The following is a 16425-nucleotide window of genomic DNA, read 5'->3' on the forward strand; positions in this document are numbered from 1 at the left end:
CTAATTATTAGCGGGCAACCACGAGCAGAACTGGAACTGAAACCATTTTAAGAAAAGCGCACAACCATCCACCACCGGCGCGTAGGTAAGAAACCATCCCTCCCACCTCTCCAGAGCAAACCACACAAAGCTCCTGGCAACGGCAACGGCAACGAACATACCGCTATCTCTTCACCCGGTCGGGAACCCCATCAGTCCTTCGTAACATAGAGATAAACCACCGGCTTCTGCCCCGGCAATCCACTCCTGCTCTTATCCCATCCCAAATCCTTGCAAGTCTTCTGCAACAACTCCTTATCATCGCCCCTGAACGCCAGCCCACGATACCAGCGCCCATTACCACCCTGCACCACCTCAAACAGCTTGTTCTTCTTCTTGCTCGGGTTCGTCGCGCCAAACCCGTACATGAGCTCCTGCACCGTGGTGGAGACAGGCACGTGGCAGGCGTGAAACGGCAAGCGGGCGTTGGGCGGCTGGTGCCAGGGCGGCGTGGCGCCGCACTTGAAGACGTGGATCTTGGTGTGCTCGGGCGGGAAGAAGTAGTTGTAGCCCGGCTCGCAGCCGACGCCGCCGGTGCTGTTCATCATGTTGGCCGCCGGCATGTTGGGGTTGATTACGGGATAGGGTTGGGGGGTGCGGCCGCTGCCGCCCAGGCCCGAGATGTACTGGTAGGGTTGGGGGAAGAGACTGGGCGTGGCGGCCATGGCGCTGCCCCAGGCGGGAGGAGCGGCGGCCGGGGCAGCTGGGGCGGGCTGCGCGTAGTAGTACGGCGAAGCCACAGCCGCGGGTGCGACTGCGGGCTGTTGAGCGGCGAAGCCATAGGCGGGAGCGGGGGCTGGCATGCCGGGGATGACGCGGGGGACACCGGCTGGGTTGGGAACGGAGCCGGGAGGGAAGGCGCCGGGACGAGGAGTGCGGGGAGGGGGCGGGCCGGGGTCACGGCCGAATGCCGGGTTGGAGCCACCGCCGAGAACGAAAGACATCTTGATAGATGTGCTTAGTAGTTGCCTTGTGGGTAAACGTCGACCCAAGTCTGTTGAATAGGGTCCCAAAGTCTAGATGGGACAGGGTATGACGAGTTGTGAGCCCAGTGATCTTGTTGGGCAGCGGACTCGTTAATTCTGGCTAGAATTCGTGCACGCTGACGGAGGTAGTCGAAGTCAGAATCTTCGCTTCCTGTTTCGCTATGAGCGTCGTCAAAGTCGTTGTCGTGCTCGTTATCGTACTGGTTAAGGATCTGAGAAATTGTTTGGTCTGCAAATGTTAGCCTTTTTACCCAGAGATGGTGGGATGTTCCCGCAACATACCCTCTTCAGTATCACTGACACTGTAAGAATCTTCGTAGGTCTCTTCAGAGTCTTCGGCTTTGTCCCCGAGGAAGATCTCGGTCTGCCAGAGGATACGGTCGTTGGCGTCGTAGAAAGCACCAAGTACCAGGACAGCCCAACAGCGCTGGTCAGGGGATGCGTGGGTAACTTGAGTGATAACGCACTTGACGGCCGGGTAGGGCAAATCTACAGTAGCTTCCCACTCTTCGATATGAGGAGAGGCCACGGTTGAGGTTCGTTGTCGGCGGTCTCCCAAGGCGAGAGGACTGCCGATGAAGGAGTGTAAGGGCTGAGGGCGGATACCCTGAAAGCGATAATGCGGATAGTGACGAGTGGTCGAGAGAATGCTTGCTGAGCTGATCTTGTTCGCGATGAAGAGAAAGAGGAAAGGAACAGAAGGAGTGTACGACGTGGGCTTTAAGTACTCCAGGGTGCGGCGGTATCTCCACGACAAGTTTGACAGCTTCATGATACGATGGCTGTAGGAAGACCCCCTGTGATCGAGTTCTGTGACAGGATGAGGCCATATCGCTATCCTCTGGGTAACCAGGAGGGTGAAGAGACGGCTAGTCGGTCGGGCTGTTGTTTGGTAGTCGCATGTATGAAGCTCAGTTTGCCTGACAGACAACCTGGCCAGCGCATTCTCCGTGACAAGGTATAGCCCACAGACCGAACGCTTCTTGGGGCTTGAAGACCTCTGTCCCATCGTGTCGTATCATGGAAACATCTATCACACGAGTCGGTGCCTCATCGCACATCGGACTGATGACCGTAATTTCCCGTCACCGATAACAAGGGGACCGTGACTCGGTGTTTGACATCCTTGACCGGTCGAGTCCGAGCACGCCATGCTCTTGAATCTTTGACTAGTCATCCATAGTGTCCAAGGAGATAACCAACAGCCGAAATATGACGACTCATGGACCAGCTGGTGCAGAACGGAAAGGGATGAACCAGCGCAGTTTTACAACCGAAGATTCGAAGATTGACTCGAGTCATGACAATCAATGCCATCTCTGCATGATGGCCGGGTTGCTCTCAGATGCGTTCGGAGTGTGAATCATTGATCATGCATTCCTCAACCAGATGAGGGAGCATTGGTGACGGTTGGTAGTACCAATGCCTTCACCCGTTTCCACGTATCTCTTCTGTTGTCCTTCTCCTTTCGTTAGTCATGACTCTACTGAAGGGCGACCAATGGATTGACGCAGGGTATGGGAGTACACATGGACATTGAGCACCGTGACGAGGAATTCAATATCAAGTCTTGTATTTACTCACATCCTGTAGCCTGTGAGCGGTGTGAAGACCAAAGGTCCTCGCTCTTTGATCTAAAACTGCTCCAACTCGCTTGTTCCCCATCAATGTTGGTGACACAGATATGCGCTCTCCTACGGCATGCCCCATGTGGTGGCATGCCCCATCTTGTCCCAACTCTCTCGAATCTGGCGGACCATCCATCACTCGGTACGACCAGACATGGAGACATGGTTAGCGTCAATCGCCCACATCCACGTCTCTCCCGACCAATCTCACAAATGCTCCCTTCACCTTATCCTTCTTGGAAAGCGGTGGTGGTGCCGACTGGGTTTCCTCTGCCTCTCGTTTCGCAATCTTTCTCTTGTGCACCTCATTCACCAATCCCTTCAAATAGACCTCTGCCTGCACAGTAGCGCTATACTCGCCAGGCGTCCAGCTCCAGACGTTCCTCCTGCCCGGATCCGCCCCAGCGGCCAAGAGCGTCCTCAGTACCAGCAGATTCCCATTGCCGCTAGCAAAGTGCAGCGCCGTGTTTCCATCCAAGTCTGCTTGCGCCAGCGCAGCGGGAGCTCCGCCGGGAGCCCAGGTGAGCAGGATTTGCACAACGGTATCGTGGCCGTTCAGACTAGCCTCCATGACGGCATCGCGGCCGCGAATATCCTGACGCAAGATGGACTGCGGGTCGTTTTCGCACAGGAAAAGGACAACTTCGGTATGACCGGCCGAGGCGGCTAACATGAGCGCGGTTTGGTGGTCATCGTTCAGTGCGGGGGTGCCCTCTTCGTGGCCAAGCTCGACGAGGATCTTGCAGATGGAGAGATGGCCGAGGGAAGCGGCTAGGTGGAGGTTCGAGTTCGCATCCCCGCAGACGGAATGATCGGGGTTGTGGAGGAGATAAGGATGGGAGCGGAGGATGCGCTTGACGAGGAGGTGGTCGTTCACGTGGATTGCACGCCGAAGGCGGATCGAAGGATCAATCCTGGGTGACCAGCAAGGTTAGTAGGCAGTCACTCTCTTTTTGACTCGATTTGTCGCGGGTTTGGGCAGGTTACATGTTTGCGTAAAGAGCGTATTGGCACGTCCATTCTCTAGAGGACCGAGGTGTTGTTTGAGGAAAACCCCCTCATGGTAGGTCTGGTGCGGCGTCAGACGACTTGCAGATGGATGGATGGTGGTGGTTGGCGCGAGGTTGGTGGTTTTGTGTTGGCGGACTGATGCATGTTTGGTGGCCGGAGGATGGCGGGGCAATTGCCCAAACAAACTGAAGTGGAAGCTGCGCCTTATGATCCTCGCGATTCAGCGCCAATGGATTTGCCAAGCAGGGAAGGTCTCAGGCCGTTACTCGTCGGTTAGGTGCACGCATTGGCCACCCTCTGGGGGCCAGCTATGTGGGGCCTCCCTTTGGGGGCCCGCTTACAGCCAGCCAACCGACTCTCATCGTCCCTTTGAGAGTCGGATTTTTTACATATAACGTACAAACTCTATAACAGTATAGAATCTGCACTCAACCATAATATTACTATTCTTTACTACATTATACTATAAATAACTTCACTCTACTCGTTTCGTTATATTCGATCTTTTGTATATATTTTTATTATACCTATATTTAACCCTAACGTTATATCCTGTATAAAGAAGGCTGCCTAGCATTTTATTATAAGTTAGACTGCAATTGTAACCCGATTTACTACCTTACAATTTAAAGTTAATATTAAAGTTAGAAATAAAGGGGGGGTTACGTATAAAAGTATAGGAGTACTATTTAATATTAGTAAGGCTATCGTTAAGAAGTATATAATACTTATTAGAGAGGGTAAGGCTCTACCGATTAGTATAGAAGTATATCGACCTCTAACCTTAATTATAAATAAGGATAAGGCTTTTAATATCGTAATTTAAATTACTAATTACAATTACTTCCCTTTAAATAATACCTCCCTTATTAAGTTAGCTAACTAATTACGAATTTAATGGTTATACCTCCTTCTATTAATCTCTATAGAGGGTAGCTTATAGAGTAGCGTAAGAAGTATTTAGAATTCGAATTTAAAGCGGCTAACTTTAAAAACGTAAAAAGGATAAATATTAAAATTCAATTAAACTCCCTTAAAAATTAATTTAAAGAGATAAAGGCTATATATAATGGCGTTAATATTAAGGAAGAGAACGTTTAGAATATAAATGAATTTCCCTTCTAAGTAAGGGAAATTAAGGGAATTATAAAGGTATAAGAGTAGACTTCCTTTATATTATTACTCCCTATACTAAATTATATAATAATAAATATTATTTATAAAGAACTAGGCACGTACGAAAAAAATTATATTCAACTCTAATAATAAAGAAAGTTTAATTATTATTAATATTATATCAGCCGCGGTAAGAATATCCCTTTATTCCTAATATTTAAAATATGAATTATAGTAAGGCTCTAACCTCATTATCTATAATCAAACTTAATTTTATTCAACTAACTACGTTTATATTAATTTATTTATAAATATAAGGAAATGTACAAACTAATTACGAAATGAATTTAAATATAATTATTACTAATATATTAATTACATATAATAATATTCACTACATATTATAATAAATAAAGTATTTTAATAAATATTCCTTTAAATTATCCCCCTCCTTCGATAATTATACTATCGATGATTAATTTAATCTATTATTTAATTATCCGCCTCTCTTTAAAAAATTAGAACCTTTTAAAGGGGATGGAATAATTATTAACTTTACATTAATTATTAAACCGAAAGTATATCGGGTCCTTTTAATAAATAAATTTAAAACGTACGAAGATTTATATATCTTATAATATTATAAAGCATTCAATATTATCCCTTTTACTCTCCCCTCTTATATTACCTATATATTTTAACTACTTAATATAGGAGTTTATTAAATAATTAAAAAGGTTTATTAGAAGGCTCTAATAGACGAGATTACTAGCGGGGCTATTAATATTAACCGTATAGTCTTTTTAAATAATTAGAAGAAAGTTAAAGAAGCGGATTTTATTTAAAATAATATATATAAGGGATAGGAGAAGATTAATCTTTGGCCCCTTAAATCCGACGTCCCTTTTAATAAATTACGTAAATTTATTAAGGTATAGTAAGAACCTTTATTTCCTAACCAATTTAAGACTATAATTCTTCATAAAATACTACGTACGTTATAATTATTAGCGATTTAATAACGTATTAAAAAATATAGTTCGCTTATTAAAAATGTTTATAACGAGGCTAGAATTGCCTTTAAAGTATTTATTAATATTTAAAGGTTAGTATATAATTAGTAAAAATACTAAAAGTGCTATATTGAGGTAGAAATTTAGAAGTAGAACCTTCGTAAATATATTTCTATTAGCAATAGAGCCTATATAAAATAGGTTTTTAATATTAAAATTATAGTAAGAAGGGTAATTAATATAAAGGAAGGACTAAAGGAAATATAGCGAGTAAATTTTACTTTTATTAAAAAGGTCGCCTTCGAAAACAACCCTAGCCTTAAATAGTAGCTACTATGTAAATCTAAAGCTAAGAAAAAGGTTAGGTTTAATTTAATTAATAAGGCTAATATTCTTAAGAATTATAGTTTCGTTCGTATTACTAAGGACGACTTAAAATATAATACAATATTAAAATTTAAGAAAGGGTAGGACGAAATTATTACTAATAATACCCAGCGTACCCTCTTAATTAAATAATAAAGTTTTAATTATTTATATTATATATTAGAAATAAAGCTATAAAAGGCTTCCCAACCTAAATAGGACTTTAATACTTTCTTAATTAATATTAAAAATAAAGAGGATAAATTGTATAAAATTACAAAGAAGGTTACGCTTCTTAATTATAATAAAGATTTTATACCTTTTAAAATATAAAGTAAGAAGCGGGCTAAAAAGGTTCGTAGAAGAAGTACTTCGTCGGTTAAATTCTTTTTAAATAACGAAAATATAAATATACTTAATAAACTCCTAACTATACTATGGTACGCCTATTTAATAAATATATAAATAGTATAAATTAGGCTATCATCTAGACCGTTTATATTAATACTATACCTTTTTAAAAAGAGGTTTAAAAAGGGGAAAGAAAAGGTTATCGATATAAATTCTAATGAAGAGGAGGTTATTATAGTAATTATAATAGTAGCAGGTAAGAAGCTAAAAGTGCCTGCAAACCGTATAAGGGTAATAATTACTATAAATAACGATTTTAGTAACGATAAAAATTTACAAAGGGAGGAGGAAGAATATTATATTGTAAATACGGACTATAAGGCTTTATAATACTATAATAATATATTACAATAACGTGATTATGAAAGAAATATATTATTGAATGTGCGTAATTGAGACGAATAATTTGAATCTTTCACTATCTTTTTTATTTGCGTTTTGGTAGAGAAACAGATTGTTGAAAATTCTAACCGTTATAAAGTTTGTACATTATATATAAAAAACCGACTTTCAAAGGGACGATGAGAGTTGGTTGGCTAGTTGTAAGCGAGACCTCTAGAGGGTGGACTCTATACCTAACTGACGAGTAAGTCCGGGTTCTCGGCGCTTGTGCTTAGGTCAAACATTATATATAACAAACATGAACAAATTGCCATGATAAGGGCGCAACAAAACCTATCCATGGTAAAGGCATTGGAGATGAAATGATGGTAGTAGAGGTAACCTTTAAAACGTCAAACCGCGGATGGATGCAACGGGAGAACGGGAAGAAGCTGTGGAATCAAATATTAGGGCTATACGAAAGGAACGTACCTTTTTGCAGGTCCACCACAGAACTTGGAGCATCCACAACGGAACCCGAAACGCCGACGCCGCCAACGCGGCGCAGCACCGCCGCATCAGAGAAAAAAAAAGGATAAGAGAAAAATTGGTCAAGATTTTTTCGGGTTCTTTAACAATATTAAAGCACCGCAACGTACTATATTAAGGGAAGACATCGGGTAAGACTATTATAATACTACGCTATATTACTATAATTTAGTATATTATAATGTAAATTGAATAGTAAATAAAGAAGCCCTTTCTAAAGTAATTGCTATTCCCCGTTTAAAATTTAATATTACTTTATTTCATTTATTAATATTATAATATTATAGACTACTAAATATTATAAAATTAGCGCCGTAGTGGTAGTAAAGTGATTCAATTAAAAAAAAATTAAATTCACGGATATTGGATAATTTAATTTATTAAAAGTTTGAATATATAAACTATTTTTTTACAAAATAATATACGGTTAATACTATTAATACTAGTACTACTACTACTATTACTATTACTACTACGACTATTACTATAACAAATTTTAATACTAATTACGACCAAACCTTCCCTCTATAGCTAATAAACGTTAATATTTTTCCTAAAGATTTTTTTAATAAAGTTCTATTTATTAAAGTATTATTTTAATTTATAATAAATATGGGATAAATATTAATTAACGAAGACGATTTTATTGGAGGCAATAATACTGAATTTATAGAGGTGATAAATATTTATAGTAAATATAATTTTAAAAACGCTAATTAGAGGATTAAAAATTAACGTCCGGGTAATTAGATATTATAGCCGAAGATACTACCCCTTAGGAATAAGAAGATGCCACTTACTAGGAGTAAGAAATTTTATTTAAAAACGGTTAGAACTCTTATAATATATAAAGAAAAGAAATATCAATTTAATTATTATCTTAGAAAATTTTACGTCCGCTATATTCGCTATATTCGTTACGCCCGCTACGTTCGCCGAATCTACTATATCCGCCAAATTTATTACTCCCGCCAAATTTATTACTCCCGCCAAATTTATTACTCCCGCCAAATTTACTATAACCGTTCCCGCTAAACTTACTATAACCGCCGAATTTACTATAACTGCTAAACTTATTATAGCTGCCGAATTTACTATAGCCGCCGAGCCTACTATAGCCGCTAAGCTTATTATAGTCGCTAAACCTACTATAACCGTTAAATTTACTATAGTTGCTAAATTTACTATAGTTGCTAAATTTACTATAGTTGCTAAATTTACTATAGTTGCGAAACTTATAGAAGTTAATAGAAGTAAAAAGCTTGTTTATTTAAATATACGTAGAAAGGTTTCAGTTAATATATTTTATTAGAGCCCGCTATTTTATTTATTTTACTTTTTGAAGCCCAAGACCCTTTTCGTATCCTTATAAACCTTTTAGAACGGTAAATACAATTTCTTTTTATATTAAGAGGATATCGTTTGTATAAAGGAATAATAGGTATAATATAAAGACTTTTTAAATATAATCTATACGCCCTCTATAAAGTAATATATATTTAAAAAGGTTAGAAGAGTAATTATTCCTTTATTAATAACCTAATTTTTATATTGTCGGTTATACGAGAAGAATAAGACAAAAAAAGGAAAGAATCGAAATATTAATTAACGTAGGAAATTATTACGTATATTTATCGGTTATAATAAAGGTATTAAAAAAATTATTTTCCTAGACGGATTAATATTATTTTAATTGGCTATTTAACCGAATAATAATTTTAATAATATTAATAATTTACGCTACTATTATAATTTGGAATTTTTAGATTAAAATAAGGTTTTAAATAATATTCGGAAACTTTTATTCTATAAACCCGTTTGCGGCCTCCTTCCTTCTATTATTTATAATTAATTATGCGGTAATAATAGCCGAAATCCTAACTTCGAAGAGTAATTGTATAAGGTAGGTAAACATTAATTTATAAAGTAAAATATTCTTAATGTAAACCGTTTATAGCAATTTAAATACCCCGATCCGTAATAAATAAGTAAGGACTTCGCCAAAAATATTTAAATAAACTAAATATTAGACTTCCCAAATTTTTAACCCCCTAACCCAATTAACGGAAGTATTTAGCGTATTAAATTTATTACTATTATCCGAAAGTTAAATAATAAATTATTACTAGGTATATCATAAATTTTATTTAAATAATTCGAAATTTTAAAATGGTATAATTATTTAGCGCTTATAAATACTACTTACTAAATTAATTAATTTAATTAATACCTCTATACACTATTTATTTAAAATAAATAATATTATTAAATATTATATAATTACTTTCTTACTTGAAAATCTAACGGTAATATTATTATGAAAATATTTTTAATAATTTATAGATAGGTTAGGGAATAATATACTAAAGGGTAGCCGCTTTAATATATATTTATTGATAATTCGGCTATAAAGTAAAAAGTAGTATATAATACTTTTAAGGGCCAGGAAATTAAATATTTATTTTACTACGTTTATATAGAAGGAAATTTGTAGAAAAAGTTCTTAATCAATATATAGTACGCTTATTTAAATTATATAACTCGGGTGTTCAAATATTGTAGGATAGGAATAAACCATTTAAAATCTACTATTTTAATTAAAATAAATACATTAAATAAAGATTGAACGTATATTTAAGATAATTAGGAATTAACAATATAATTTTAAGTAAATTAAATTAGAGAATATTTTCCTTTCTTCCTACAAATAAATTACGTTCTATTCCTATTCTAATAAATACTTCTTAATGATTAATACTATAAAAATTCTTATAACTAACCCCCTCGAAGGTTATTATAACGCTTTAAAATATTAAAATAAGGCGGTTATATGATAATTTTCTTTTATTAATATTCTTAAATATATTATCCGTATCGATAAAGGGTATTTTAATTGCGCTACCAAGATATAAAATACTTTTCGTATTCGAACGGTTCTTAAAGCAAACGGCTTCCCCGGCTTTGCTCGATTTCTAATATTGATATAAAGGTTAATCTTACGCAAAGTAAAGGAAGGTAAAAACCTTTACTAATCCAGCGAAAACGTTAATATAGTATATATATATTTTATAAGGCTAGCCGGCGGTAAAAATAGGTCAATTAGGAATCTATTAACTATTTATATTATTTTTATAAAAAGTAGTAATTACTATATAGGTATTTTTAATATTATTATTTTATTAATTATTGTTAAATTCTAATAGAAGTTTGTTTATTTATTTATTTGGTCTTATTACGCTGTAACTATTTATAATATGCGGTACTACTTCCTTTCTTAGTCTAGAGGAAAAACCGTATTATGGATGAAAACCTCCAACTACCCTATTTCCAACCCTAACCCTAGCCCCCGCGCCTTATATGCCGCCTTACCGCGTTGTGCCCGGAGGAGATTTTGGTTATTTCGTCGTTTATCGTCTTTTCTTATTATTATCTCTTTCGTCCCGGTTAATAAATTTCGTCGTTTTTAATTAGTCAATCCCTTAAGACCCCACCCCCCCTACCCAGCGCTTTGGTACCGCGTTTCGTCGGGTGGTTCTTCATCCTATTTTTAGGGTATGGGGGTGGAGGGGAGGGGTCTTATTCGATGGATTTCTTCGCCAATTGGCCTTTATCGGCTACTTATATATATAGGTGGTTTTTTGGCCGGGATTGGTGAGATAATGTGATTGGCTGTTGCGTGTTGCCATACGGGTTCTGGATTCTAATGCCGAGCTAGTACCGTGGCTCCGGAATGGATTTTGGAGGTGGGGTTTTAATTCTAAAACCCTATTAGTTGGAGCGGAAAGAGGCCGTTTCTTTGAGTAGGATTAAATTTTATACGTACCCAGTCACGTATTACCAAGGTTTTGGACTAGAGCGGGCCTTCTACATCTTTAACGCTTATTTAGGGAGGAAAGCAGGGAAGAAATTTCATTCGAAAATCGGATAAAGAGAGGGGAGCGGGATTCGAACCCACAACCTTTCGGATAAAACCGAAGGTAAACCAAGCTCACATCTTCCCAACTGAGCTATTCCCCCGAAGTCTATTTAGTTTATTAGTTAGAAGAATAATAGTAAAAAGGTTTCGAATTATACGAATTTCGGAAAGTATAAAAGTAAGGAAGGAGGGGAGATAAATGAAGAGCCTTCGCCTAGCGATAAGAAATATAGGAAATCATAGAATTATAAATAAATTTGATTCTATAATTGGTAGACTATTATAAATCTCCGGTACAGGCTAAATATAGTAGAAACTAAAAATATTTATACGTAAATAATTATAAAAGGCCGTAGATTATATGAGGAATTTAATATAAAATGGTAAATAAATGGAGGAAGGGCGCTTTAAGAATAATATAGATAATAAGAATTGTGTATATAATAATATTCGTTATAATATTCGAAATAAACGATATAATATAAAAAAATTAATTATAAAGAATAGAAAAAATTAAAAAATTATATATTTAAAAAAAGGGAAAAAAGTAATCCGTATTAGGTTCGAACTACTAATTCATTTACGTATTTAATTATAAATTAATATTAGAATAAGATTAATTGTATTATCATTTATATTAACGAACTATAAAAAAAGGTATTAAGAATCTACTTTATATATCCGTTCTACCCATAAATTCCAATTTACCCGGACTTTAAAAAGTAAAAAAGAAAGCGTAGAACGATAATAAAGGACTTATTTAAATAAAAGACGTAGGCGTATAATTTTTTAAATATAGGTATAGAATAATAATAAAGGAAAAATTATACGCCTATATTTCTTATTTAAATAAATCATATATTATTCTACGCCTACATTTCTTATTTTAATAGGTTTAATATTAACGTTCTATATTTATATTTTTTATTTAAAGAAGTCCTTTATTATCGACTTATATACAGTAATTTCATCCTTTATATAAACCTATTTTTGTAAACTAAATAGAACTCTTAAGCCCTAAATTAATCTAGTTTTTATTTCCTACGCTTTCGGGTAGTAATTTATAAATTACTAGCCTAATAGCGTAGAAGAATTTAAATAAAGCTATTAACCCTAAATTAACTTAGTTTTTTTCTTACGCTTTTAAATAATAACCTATAAATTATTGATTTAATAGCGTAGGGAAAAAAACTTCCTACGCGGTTCGAAATTCTTTAAATAGGGTAAAACGTAATAATTAAAATATATTTTCTATTTAAAAAAGCACTACCTAATCTGAGTAAAAATCTCTAACGAACTAAAACCCAAAATGAATTTAGAATGACAATATATCTACAGGTCAAATTCATTCTAGAAAATGCAAATATTAATTAAAGAAATAAAATAAATTTAAATTTAATTAACTGTTAAATATATTTTAGAAGATATAGATATTAATTAAAATAATAAAGTAAATTTATAAAATTAATTAAGGGTTTAATTCTATATTCGGATGTTGAATAGTTCTAATCCCTATTTAGCTTGTTAATTAGGCTGGGTCTAGAATTATTAAAGTTCCGAAGTTAAATTAATTATTCTAATCCCTATTTAATCCGTTAATCCAGCCAGGTCTGAAACGGCTAAAATACTTTAATTAAATTGGCTATTCTAGCCGTAACTTAATTTATTAACCGGGCTAGGTTTAAAACGACCAGAATTATTAATAATAATTTAATTATTCGTTCAATAGGCCAGTTTAAATTATTGATACTTATAGGCTACTCCCTAGTATTAGAACTATTCTTTTTAAATATTAATTAAACGAATTTAGAATAGAGTTAAGGGTGAGCGTAATATATATAGTATTATTATCCCAATAAACCGTAGGGAATTACTCGCTATATTATTATAAAAATTAAAATTAAGGCTTCCTTTATAAATTGCCTTCCTACGTTAGATAATCAATAGGCTAAAGGATTTAACTATTATTTCTAAATTTGATCTATTCTCTCTACCTTTCCTAAAATAGGACTTAAATATTCTAAGAAATTTAAATCTTCGCTCTTTATTAATAAAAACATTTTTAATAAATGTTTTCGTAATAATTAGTCTTTAATAAATCCAAGAATTTCACCTCTTATTATTAAATACGAATATTGTTAAACATTCTTATTATAGAATTTAATTACGAATAATATTAAATTATAACGGCTATTAATACTAAGTTTATCCTACTAACGGCTAGAACGTATGATCTAAGGGTAATCCAATTCCGCTTTCCCTACTTCCCTTAATACTTATATAATTTATTAATATATTTAATTAATAATATTAATACTATAAATATAGTTTATCCATTAGCGTTTAATTTAAGATTTTCTTAAATACCGTCTATAGAGTAATACCTTTTTAAAATATATTTACGGGCTAATACTAAGGTAACAGTTTATTGATAAATTTAATTAATATTATTAATTTTAAAAATAAGGCTTATTATAAAATCTTTTTAAATACCATTCGAAAAATAGTATTAGGATAATTTATAGTAGAATTATAAATCCTCGACATAATAGTTTAGAAAACGGCCTCCGAACTCTGAATCGCAGGTCCTTAGTCGACGTTAACGCCAAAACTTATTTCGATGACGGCATCGTATTTAGTACGTCCGATTACCCCCCCCCTACGATGGCGCATTTTATACGCGACGAAGGCGCGGGTACTAGTAATATCGAAAGTATTTATAGTAGTTTGGCGAATAGTTAATACGCGCTGGAAAACTCTGTCTGTATTGCGGCCGACGATGGTAGAACCGCCCGCGCAGCGGAGAAAAAACGCCTAATTATAAATAAACCGATAGAAGAAGAAATAGACTAATATATATTATTTTTTATTAAAAAAACCAACTTTTCCGAAGTAACTAACGAATAAAAAGCGTAGGCTTTATATTATTTCGTAACTACTACGGAGATTTTATAGAGGTCCGAACTCTATAAAATCCGTACCGATTTAATTAATATAAAATTTAAAATTATAATAATAATAATAACGAATGCGCTTACTATGGGCAAACTTTTTTATACTTCAATTGCTATTAGCCCGAGATAGGGTAATTTCGTTACTACTTCGTTCGGCCTTAAAGGGATATAGAAGGTTGTCCCCGATTATATTAAACGAATCATTATTGTAAAGAATAAGGAATTATTATTTAATTTAATCAAATGTATTTCTGAAGATATATTAAAGGTAATTAATAATAAATATAAGGAAATATAAATAAAGGCGGTTACGAGGTTTTAAAGCGGCGATTTATTATAACTTTCGAATTTAGTAGAGGCGGCTATATTTAGTACTTTAAATATTAGAGTTAAATTAAAAATATATTTAATAAGAAAGTTATATTCTCCTTCTATATAATTATAGTATTAGCGAAAAGGGTATTATAGAATTTTTACAACGGAATTTCCTTTAACGATTTTTTAAGGAGGTTAATTATATTAAGAGTATTCTTTTTATTCGGGTTTGAGCGTATTATAGACGCCCCGAGTCCGAAAGGGGTGCGTTTTTTTTAGAAGTTGCTATTGTAGTCGAAGTTAATAAGGTTGCAAAAAAAATTTCTTTTAGCGTAGAAGAATATATTAATGCGAACCTTTCGAATTTGCGGCGGTATTTTAATAGTATTATAATTATTATGAATTCGGCTACTTCTCTAAATATTGTAAAAGGGATCCTATTTATAGTAAATATAATAAGAAGGTATATACGGGTATAGGTGTAAGAGTTTAGGAGGCTAATTATTTCTTTAATACGAACCTGGCGCTTATTCGTTATAACCTTTATTAAAAGGACGGTTATATAATATATTTCTAAGAGTATTTAAGGAAGAGAGTAATAATTAGCTAAACCTTCATAATATTCGTTAAAAATCCCTGGGAATTCGTACTATATTAATAGTAAAAGGAGACTATAAAATTTATTAATATTATTAATTTAGCTGGAATTAAATCGATTTACGAATTAAACGAATCTATTTAAATAGCTCCTAACTCTTCCCTCTAAATAGTTATTTCCTTTTCCTTCTTTTCTTCCTTTAACCGTCCCTCCTTATTTATTATTCTTATTATTATTTTTATCCCTTCTATTCTAATCCCCGTCGCCCTTATTGAGATTATTGTCTTTAATTGCCCCGACTCCCCCGTTACTAAGAAGAAAAAAATAAATAAATAAAAATCCTTCTTTAAATTAGGATATAAATTTAAGAAGGTCGGGTATAAATCCGATTATAAGAAGGTTGAAATTGTATGAAAGGTTGCGATAGCCGAAGCGAAGTAGTAGCGTTTTTTAACCGAATTAAGTTAGGTAATTTCTTTATTATAGGCTAATTTAAATTAAATCGTAATTCCGTTAGCTTTTAAATTTAAGCCTAAATTATAAAATTGAAAAATGTTTTATTAGAATGTAAATAAATTTTATAATTAATATAAAATTACGTTCTAATAGTACGAATATTATGATATTATAATAATATAAAAATTTAGATGGAATTTAAATAATTATAAATTATATAGCCTTAATACCCTTCGGTATTAAGTAGTAGATAACTTAAATTATAGACGAATAGCGATGTATATTAATAAGTGTTTTACGAAAGGAGAATAAGAGAGTAAGAGTAGAAAGGATTGGGTGAAAGTATGTATTAGAAGAAAACTAGGCGTTATAATTTGCTTAATCTATTTATTAATTTAGAATTTGGGATTTAAAGAGGAATAGTAAATATTATTTAAGGAAATAGTAGTGCGCCCGAGGGAGCGCGAAATAATTGTTAGTAATATAAATTTATATTACTTTTAATAGAATAGCTATAGAAGACGAAGTAAAGGTAGTAATATATTTTTAGCGATGGCGAAGTAATATAATTTCGAATCTATAATATTATTAGGTATTTTAATCCAATTTAGGAATAGAATACGGAACGAATTAAATAATATTATTAATTATACTTAGGTTAATAGAAAAATAGTGGCGGAATATTACGTTTTCGATGATATTCCCTTAATTAGATTGGATTATAATTTTTAAATAATTTATATTAC

General features: G+C 34.2%; 3 protein-coding genes and 1 pseudogene across 4 annotated transcripts; all 4 read right to left on the reverse strand.

Annotated features, from left to right (window-relative positions):
- Positions 1 to 26: 26 nt before the first annotated feature.
- Positions 27 to 983, reverse strand: B0H65DRAFT_571233 (uncharacterized protein; the record flags this gene model as incomplete). Its single annotated transcript, XM_062830475.1, has 1 exon — positions 27 to 983. The coding sequence occupies one exon, from the start codon at positions 981 to 983 to the stop codon at positions 192 to 194; it is 792 nt and encodes a 263-aa protein (XP_062682964.1). The 3' UTR covers positions 27 to 191.
- On the reverse strand, positions 909 to 2368 carry B0H65DRAFT_158236 (uncharacterized protein). The gene is made up of 2 exons (XM_062821198.1): positions 1308 to 2368; positions 909 to 1254 (listed from the first exon to the last, which is right to left on the reverse strand). Exons 1-2 carry the CDS (start codon positions 2032 to 2034, stop codon positions 998 to 1000), a joined length of 984 nt encoding a protein of 327 aa, XP_062682965.1. The 5' UTR covers positions 2035 to 2368; the 3' UTR covers positions 909 to 997.
- B0H65DRAFT_158223 (ankyrin repeat-containing domain protein) lies at positions 2368 to 3882 on the reverse strand. Its single transcript, XM_062821197.1, has 3 exons — positions 3641 to 3882; positions 2610 to 3567; positions 2368 to 2484 (listed from the first exon to the last, which is right to left on the reverse strand). Coding segments are annotated over exons 1-2 (744 nt in total). The 5' UTR covers positions 3643 to 3882; the 3' UTR covers positions 2368 to 2484; positions 2610 to 2825.
- A 7488-nt stretch (positions 3883 to 11370) lies between these two features.
- B0H65DRAFT_t205 lies at positions 11371 to 11457 on the reverse strand (annotated as a pseudogene). Its single transcript has one exon. The product of its transcript is annotated as a tRNA-OTHER (tRNA).
- Between the last annotated feature and the right edge of the window lie 4968 nt (positions 11458 to 16425).

Source organism: Neurospora tetraspora, assembly GCF_033439725.1.
Source record: "Neurospora tetraspora strain CBS 560.94 chromosome Unknown B0H65scaffold_3, whole genome shotgun sequence".
NCBI lineage: Eukaryota > Fungi > Ascomycota > Sordariomycetes > Sordariales > Sordariaceae > Neurospora > Neurospora tetraspora.